The sequence below is a fragment of the Anabrus simplex genome, chromosome 2 (assembly GCF_040414725.1).
Source record: "Anabrus simplex isolate iqAnaSimp1 chromosome 2, ASM4041472v1, whole genome shotgun sequence".
NCBI lineage: Eukaryota > Metazoa > Arthropoda > Insecta > Orthoptera > Tettigoniidae > Anabrus > Anabrus simplex.
In genome coordinates, this window is record NC_090266.1 from 1198488644 (window position 1) to 1198497980 (window position 9337).

Sequence of the window (9337 nt, forward strand, 5' to 3'; positions counted from 1 at the left end):
TTTGTTGTTAATTTTGGAGTGCTCAAGGCAATTGAGGTAAATTTCCGCAAGAATACCTGAGGCCGGTGAACCCATTGCCAGACCGTTCTGTTGTAAATGATACCATTGAACGTGAAAAAGTTGTTGTTTACGACCAATTTAAGTAACGTAATAAAGTCTTGAATCTCTAATTTACTCAGATGACAGTTTTTGTTCAGATTATTTTCAATGATGGGAATTAACTTGAAAATTTGAATACTGGGGTACATGTTTATAATATCAAAAGAGTGGAGAGAATAATCGGGTTGCATACTGAACTTATTTAGTTTATCTATTAATTCATATGTGTTTTTAATGGACTTCTTAGAAAGTTCTCTAGTGTTTTTAATGAAGTAGAGGAAGTAACGGGGATAAATATTAGATACATTGATAGGTTAAACAGGGGTGGGTTGGTATGGTGGCTAATGGGACTACATAAGAATAAGGGCTGGTTAAAAGGTGGAGATAAGTCAGTATGTATACTTTGTGGGACAGAGAACAATGGTTTTCTCTTATTAGGTAATTGTGGAGAAACAAGTAAGATTAGAAATAGTTTATTGAGTGCCAAACATCGGAAAATATTAGGAAAAGGGGATGAGCAGATTATTATACGGTGGATTATTAAGGAATGGGAAGATGGAGGAGAATCGAACAGGTATCTATGTGCGGTAAAAGAAGGAGAGTCATAGGGTGAATGTGGTAAGTGTAAGGGAGGTATTTGCAGTGAACTCTAAGAGGAAGTATATCTTAGAGGGATAAGGGGGTATGTGTTTGGAATGGGGATGTGTGTTTATGTATGTTTATGGGGGCTTGTTTAATAGTATGATGATACTCAGTGAATGGAGATTGTATGGTAAATTTAATGGTAAGTGGAGTACTGGAGATGTGCAAATTGTGGAGAAGGTAGAATTTTATCCTGGAGGTCAAGTATGGCCAAGTTATAATGAAGAGTATTGGGTTGATGAGTTAGTGGAATAGGTGAATTATGTGGTATTTTGCAATTGTGAAGGCCTTACTAATTGTGGTATGGAGGGATAGTATGCAATTGTTGACTTTTAGTGTACTAGAATCCAGCGAGAGTGGGTCAGTGAACAAGGTATGCGTAACAAGTTGCTGAGCAAACAAAGACTCGTGCTGAGTATGGTGAAACGTGTAGTCAGCGGTTCTTGCAGCTATGACCTGTTGTGGCTGTTAGGAGTAGAACTTAAGGTCAGAATAGGGCTAGATTTGTATTATTTAGGTAAACAATTATTATTTATTTTAGTTATTATCATTATTATTTCATCCATTCATATCATTTTTGCCCTTATGGACAGTGTTTGAACTCGAATATCTCATGATGACACAATTTTCACTTCTTTCTCTTCTTCCTCTTCTCTTCCCAAAATCTCTTCATCCTTTGGCTGTGCTCCTGTTTCCTTTGTTCTGTCCACAATGTTCCTGTCTTCTTCTTCTTCTTCTTCTTCTTCTTCTTCTTCTTCTTCTTCTTCTCATTTACTATAAATTTTGTATTCCTAATCTTGTTTCTGAATTCTTTTCTGTCTCCTATCGTTTGCCTGTTGATCCCCACCTGCCTTAAGTCTTCCTCTATTTCATGATACCAATTTGTTTTCTTGCTTGTACTGTTCGCTACATCAAAGATTTTCTTTGTAAGTCTGTTGCTGTCCATTCTCTGTATGTGCCCATAAAAAGTTAGTCTGCGTTTCCTGATCATGTCTGTGAGTCTGTCAGTGTGCTGGTACAGCTCTTCAGTAGGTCGTTTCATCCAAATGCCATCTCTGTGTATTGGTCCAAATATTTTTCTGAGAATTTTACGTTCTATTTTTTCTGTCTCTATGATGCCTGATGCTCCAATTGTGGTCGTTTCTGACGCATACAATGCTTCTGGTAATACGACTGTTTTGTAGTGTGTAAGTTTGGCCTGTCTTGATATGTTTTTCTTATTATAATGTGACCATGTGAGTGTGTATGCTTTCTGGAGTTTTTCCGTTCGTTCTATGTTAGACGCCTTGTTTGATCCTCCTATTTGTATGTATTCCCCTAAATATTTAAATTCTTCTACTCTTTTTACGGATCCATATACAGTATGCATGGTGTGCACATTGTTGTTCTGTCGTTCCATGTATTGGGTCTTCTTGTAAGATATCTGTAGACCTGTTTTGGCAGCTATTTCATGCAAGCGTTTCAGTGCTTCCTTTGCCTCCTGTATATTATTGCTAAGTATGGCTATGTCATCTGCAAATCCCAGACATTTTATGATTGTTTTTGATTGTTTATTATTATTATTATTATTATTATTATTATTATTATTATTATTATTATTATTATTATAATGTGAACATGTGTTTGGGCTGAGCGCCTGTTATGTTCAATAAATACTAAATACTAATGGACTTCTTAGATGAAAATTGGTAGTTATTCCTTAAGAACCTTTGGATAAATTGTGATGTTTTGTACAAGGGACTCAGTCTATAATTAATGATTGCGTGAATGGGAACACCGGCCTTATGTGTCTTCGGGAGAGCTCTGGCAGTAAGAAGACCCAGGTTCATACTTATAAGTTGACTTTTCTCTTGTTCGGTAAGCAGAAAGGAAGTGTTTTTTAAGGCTTGTATGAAAAGTCTTTGAACTTTTTGCGTAGGATCTTTTCTAATTACAGAAAAGGAACTATCTGTAAAGAAATCGGTTGTTTTTCATTTTTATCGATAATTACTGTTGTGTTGCCTTTGTCGGCTTTGGTCACAGTTAGATCGTTGTCTTTTATTTTCTTTTTTAGGGCATGTAGAAGTTTTTGCTTAGCTATTATTTTCTTGTTGCTAATGTTGTCAGAAAGGTTGAATGAGTTATTACGAGAAAGGATATTGTTGAGCTTCTTTTTTACCTCAATTCTTTATTCATCTTGTGTATCTAATGGCATTTTTGTGATAGCTAGCTCCGATTCTGTGATCATTGTGGTAGTTGAACTAAATGTATTCGAATTGGGTCAGTTATGCTTGGGTCCTTTGGCTAAGATTACTTGTTCATTTTCACTTAGAGGTGTCTTGGATAAATTAATGATAGGTGGATGGAACTGCTTGCAATCATCTACAGGTCTGCTAATGTATCTATGTTGATTGTCATGAAGTTGGATAGAACTGCTTGCAATCATCTACAGGTCTGCTAATGTATCTATGTTGCTTATCGTGAAGTTTAGAGTTCTTTAATTTATTCAGTTTATTCTCTAAATTATGTTGTTTTTTGGCTAATTCTTCAACTAGTTGATAGAAAAGTGTCCAGTGCACATTAGAAAGTAATTTTGTAGCTGCAAGCTGAGTCTCGTATGATTTGGGAATTATTTTTTTCTGTATAAGAATCTGATTTCGTCTTTCAACCAAATTTTATTAGTTTTATTTTGAGTTTTGATAGAGTGTGATTTCACACATTCTTGACAGAGTTGTTTTTCCATCAGTTGTCTTAAAATTCCACTAAATTCAATAAATATTACTGCAAATGAGAATGAACACTTGTGCCTTCATTTTCACCATGATTTCAGCAATCACTTCTTGTATGTACCAGTACTGTATTAGCAGTCTGAGTTGATCAAGGCAGTGCCAGTGATTGAAGAACATTCGAGTCTAATTGCATTGGTTCATTTCGAAGGGGGAGAGAGTGAGTGGGCCACTGTGTGCAGTTGAGGTCCACACATTGCTTCATTCCATGTATAAGGGTACGTTTATGCTGCAGCCTGGCTGCTGGCACATCGCTAAGCCTCGCTGCTCGATGTTAGGCGATGATGAAACAAACCAATGAATCTCAATCAGTGCATTTACCCTGGAGCCCGGCTCATAGCTGCGCTGCTGGCTGCTATCCTTGCCACATCCATGGTCTCAAACACGTTTGATTTTCGAGCCTGGCCCATCGCTGGCAATCCTGTAACTTGGACTGTGATTGGTTCTTTCAAGGTCACCCGCTCTCCCACTCTTCCTCTCTTCGCACTCTATACACACGTTCGGTGATCACTTGCTCACTTGCTATCTGAACCTATCTTCGAACGCAATGCGATTTGGAGCCAACGGCATGCGGATCATCACAGGAGTTTCATATGAGATAAAAGTAGTGACGAGATGACGAGCGGCCAGTAGACCTTTTCCTACGTTTTATGAGAGAGAGTGGCTTGTTTTATCGTGTTTAAAAGTAAAGTAACTATTTGTGTTTTAATTGGTTTATTGTTAACTACTCTTTTACCCTACCGGGCTAGTTGGCCGTGCGATTAGGGGCGTGCAGCTGTGAGCTTGCATCCTGGAGACAGTGGGTTCGAACCCCACTGTCGGCGGGCCTGAAGATGGTTTTCCGTGGTTTCCCATTTTCACACCAGGAAAATGCTGGGGTTGTACCTTAATTAAGACCACGACTGCTTCCTTCCTATTCAGAGGCCTCTTCTATCCCATCGTCGCCATAAGACCTATCTGTGTCGGCGCGACGTAAAACAAATAGCAAAAAAAAAACCCTATGTGTTTACCTTTGTGTATTTTTAATTGGAATTAAATATATTATTTTACTTCAATATCAGTGCATTGCGAATTAGATCCACTGCTTATTTTAAATTCATAATAATTTTCCTCATCATTATCATTTTTCTAATCTACTGAGTTCGATAGCTGCAGTCGCTTAAGTGCGGCCAGTATCCAGTAATCGGCAGATAGTGGGTTCAAGCCCCACTGTCGGCAGCCCTGAAGATGGTTTTTCGTGGTTTCCCATTTTCACACCAAGGCAAATGCCGGGGCTGTACCTTAATTAAGGCCACGGCCGCTTCATTCCAATTCCTGGGCCTTTCCTCTCCCATCGTCGTCGTAAGACATATCTGTGTCGGTGCGACGTAAAGCAAATCGCATTTTCCTAATCCTAGTCAGTGGGTTAATTATAACTTTTAATCCATTTCGTCTCATCTCGTACCATCAGGGGCCGATGACCTACATGTTAGCCCACTTTAAACAACAAGCATCATCATCATCATCATCATCAAACTATCGAATGACATGGCAAAAGAATGCGGAACGATTACATCAACATTGTTCTTTAAATCTTGCCATTTTGGGGACCTCTATTTTTACAAGCAGGTGATTTATATGAAGTACCTCGTTTTTCATGGAAAGTTCGATAGTTATTTTTTCAAACTGTAAACACATTTTGTTAGGAGACCTAACTAAAGTCAAAATGACATACTCCATAACCCCCTATTTTACATTATTTAAAAGTACACTATTAAATTACGAAATGAAGCATTTGTAGCTTCATTCTTCAATCAACTCCCGCAGTAGAAATGCACTGAAAAATCCAGGCGAAGCATTTTACACTTTTTATTTCACATTCAGTACACCAAATTATTGTAAGATGCACTCGCCAACAGAACTGCGACTCACTCGTTAAAAAAATCTCTGAATTTATTCCGCACTTCAGAAGCTTCAGCTGGAGCTGTGTTATTTCTCCTCGACGGGGTAGCTCTTGGAAGTACGTCTTCGTAGTCTAAGAGGTGGTTTGTTGTTATTTTTTGCTTTACGTCGCACCGACACAGATAAGGCTTACGGCGACGGTGGGATGGGAAAGGCCTACGAATTGGAAGGAAGCGGCCGTGGCCTTAATTAAGGTACAGCCCCGGCATTTGCCTGGTGTGAAAATGGGAAACCACGAAAAACCATCTTCAGGGCTGCCGACAGTGGGGCTCGAACCCACTATCCCCCGATTACTGGATACTGGCCGCACTTAAGCGACTGCATCTATCGAGCTCGGTAGTCTAAGTGTTCATGCCCTCTATATCTATAATCAAATTATGCAAAATACAAACCGCCTTAACTATCAGTTCCTCTGTTTTGAATTTTCGACTACAGCTGAGAGCTGCCAGCAGCGTGCGCGCGGGGCTGCTGCAGGGTAAAAGCTCCATGGCGAGCAGCCAGGCTATAGCCAGCAGCGGGGTGCTAGGGCGAGCATCCATGAGCCAGCAGCGAAGCTGCAGCATAAACGTACCCTAAGGGATTCCTAGTTGTAGGTGTGGTGAGCAAGCAAGCCAGCACATGCTGTCAAGGTCACGATGCAATACATGTGAGAAAGAAATTCATTCGGATTGTGTTTTCAATAATATGTACAGTATTTTACACTGAACTTAAAAATGAAAATAAAAGATAAAACACATAAAAATATGTTCTCTAATCGTTAGAGTTAAATTATTCTGGCAAGATAATGCTTGACTACTTAGTTCTTGTACCGGTATTTAACAATTATACCAGCTGTGCCATCAGGAAAAATGTGTTCGACTTGAATATTAGTCTTGTTTTAATTCAGGTTCTTATTCAATATATTGACATGGTGTTTAGATCATTTTGGTATTAATGTTAGTACCATGATGGGTGTTTCCCTTCATAATCTTTTATATCTGGAGTACCTCCACTTGAAACCTCCATGCTTTGACTAAAGACTTGCAAGACTAGACTTGAGATCGCTGACCTGTGTTCACAGATTTCCCCACATTCCTGCATCTTTTTCTTTTAGTCTGTATGTATTATTTTATTTCCACCTAGCCTGTAATAAATTTGTTAATGTGATTAGAATGCTGTGAGTACTAAAAGCATTGTTGAACTGAAATGTGTCCTGTGTAATGAATTCTGGTTATTCTGAAATTTTTCTTTTTTGTTTATTTCAGTTAGGAGCAGTTCACTGAGCAAAGTACCAAAAATGACTGGATTTGACCCTCATGTAGTATATGCTGGTGATAATGCTGTGACAGTTGGTGCTGAAGAGAGACAGAATTTCACATCGTTAGCAACTGAGGGTTTACGTCGTATATTAATTACATTGTTTAATCGGCATGGGCTATCGGGTGTTGCTGGCATTCTGACTAATACACTTGATCAAGATTCCTTAAAACCACAGTCCGTTTATAGTGAATTAGCAAGACAGTACCCAACAAATTACAATGCTGAAACAAATGTTTGGACAAAAGCTCCCGAAAGATTGTCCTCTAACCCACATGAAGCATATGGAAGGCCATTCAATACCATGGGAGATATACCACCAGCCATGATTCATACTTTACCTCAACAAATGCCTTCAGACAACATTCACATTCCACCTCCCATATATCAGCCTCCTATCTGCATGCAGAGAACTCCTACTCCATGGATAGGTCAACCGGGTCAACAGTTTCCATGGATGGCACCTCCTCCACATAGATAGTGCCAGCTTACTGAACAGTGGGCATGTGCAGGGTAAAAACGCTTATTGTATAGTGTCCTCTGTTTTGGGCCCACAACACTCCTTGTGCTCACAAAGCTTACTGTACCTTTCTTCAAATAAATGTGACAGCGTTTCCAATGAGTGGACTGTGGCTATCGGAGGGTCACAGCTTCACTAAAGTGGCAACTAAGAAAACCCTGAATTGTGTGTCAGGCGTTCTTGAAGGGACCATTTTATCTGAAATTCGTTGGTGTATTCTGTGATATAAATGTAGGAAGATTGGGACACCTGTGGAGCAAAACTGTTTGCAACAGGCTCACTTTTCTGGACCCTACTTCCTTTTGCTGTACCTGGTTGTGAAACAGCTTTGTATATTTTTGTCACTATTATATACAACTTTTATAGATAATATTTCCATGAAATATACATATAGCCTTGTAAGAAAGTCTTCTAATAAGCATTGAACTTGCCAGTTCAACAACTGTATGTTGATTTTGTATTCATTGTTGGGAACATTTTAAAAGTATATTGTAAAAATAGTGAAGTAGTTGATATATTATGTTATGTTTCATTATGTTGTTGTTATAAATACTGTTATTATTTATTATTATTAAAATGGAGTTTCTTTATGTTATCTAGTTGAGGTCTTCATATAGTGAGAACATGGTTCTCATGGTGTATTTTTCTTTAAATTCCTTTCACAAGATTAATTATGATAAATTTTGAATTAGCATTTGCTGTAGTCTTAGCTTTAAGGCATGTATGCATGTATAAGTCAGTAGACAGTTGGCTTCCTCAATGAATTACATGGCATTGCTCCCCAGATAATTACTTCCAGTTTGGAGCCAATTTCCACTTTTTTATAAAGTAATTCATATTGAAAGGAAATGTTATCTATCCTTTCTGTCATATAAAATATTATTCAGATATTGGGGAACATTTAGTTCCTTAGTATAAGATTATATCAAAATCAGTGCTACAATTTGCATTCTGCTCCAATCCATTTAAACTGGACACAGATCATAAATCATAAAAGTGATGTGTTCTATTAATGAAATAGAAATAAAGATGATGTTTTTGGTAATTTTTATTTGCACACACATCGTCAAGACTGATATTGTTTTGTATGTGCACCCCTTAAATGAGGAACATTATATGCAGTTATTTTACTATTGTTACCATAGGGGTCTATCATTAAGAAAGTTATTGCAAGAAATAATATAACAAAGCATAATTTAGGAGGAAATTAACATCATCTAAACACGAAGCAGAGATATATACAGTACCTAACAATATAGGTGTCTAATTTTTTATAAAGAAAATAAAACGTATTGAATTCTTATTCATCATGTCTAAATTCTCTTGGTCATTTTGTGTGTGGTTCATATTTTCACATTAATTATGAGAAGCTTTATCTAGACTCTTTTATCAGATTCAAAACGACCTGTATACAGTCGGTCACAGTTATTTTACCGTATGACTAGTAGCTGGTGAATGAGAACTGCCAACTGTTGGATGGAATTAGCATGTTGGAACTGGATGGAATTTGGTTTGATTGTAAATGCTGAGTAGTGAAATGAGAAGTGTGAAGGCATAGGAGTTATCTTAATTTCAAGAGCTTTCTCTATGTTTTCCTGAAAATAGTGTGGCTTGCCCACATATTCATTTTTTAAAATTTGCTTTCATGTCACAGTAACACAAATAGGTCTTATGGCAATGATGGGATAGGAAAGGCCTTGGGGCGGGAAGGAAGCAACCGTGGCCTTAAGTAAGGTAGAGCCCAAGCATTTGCTTGGTGTGAAAATGGGAAGCCGTGGACAATCCATTTTCAGGGCTGCCAGCAGTGGGGTTCAAAACCACTATCTTCCAAATGGAAGTAACGAGACCCAAAACACGCATTGATTTTAATTACTGTGTTGATGAGGTGAAGGTACCTCATGAGGATCATTGTAAGTACCTAGCTGTTATTATAAGGAAAGATCTTCATTGGGAAATGAAATGGTGTATGACTTTTATTGCCGGGAGTGTCAAAGGACAAGTTCGGCTCGCCAGGTGCAGGTCTTTTGATTTGACACCCGTAGGCGACCTGCATGTCGTAATGAGGATGAAATGA

General features: G+C 38.2%; 1 protein-coding gene across 2 annotated transcripts in view; it reads left to right on the forward strand.

Annotated features, from left to right (window-relative positions):
• The window catches only part of LOC136864792 (cyclin-dependent kinase 12), a 461166-nt gene extending 452224 nt beyond the window's left edge, over window positions 1-8942 (forward strand). For both annotated transcript variants that reach the window (XM_067142182.2, XM_067142183.2), the window contains one exon: window positions 6692-8942. In XM_067142182.2, coding sequence (XP_066998283.2) covers window positions 6692-7224 — 533 coding nt within the window. In that variant the 3' untranslated portion in view covers window positions 7225-8942. The remainder of the gene's footprint in view (window positions 1-6691) is intronic.
• The last annotated feature ends 395 nt before the right edge of the window (window positions 8943-9337 follow it).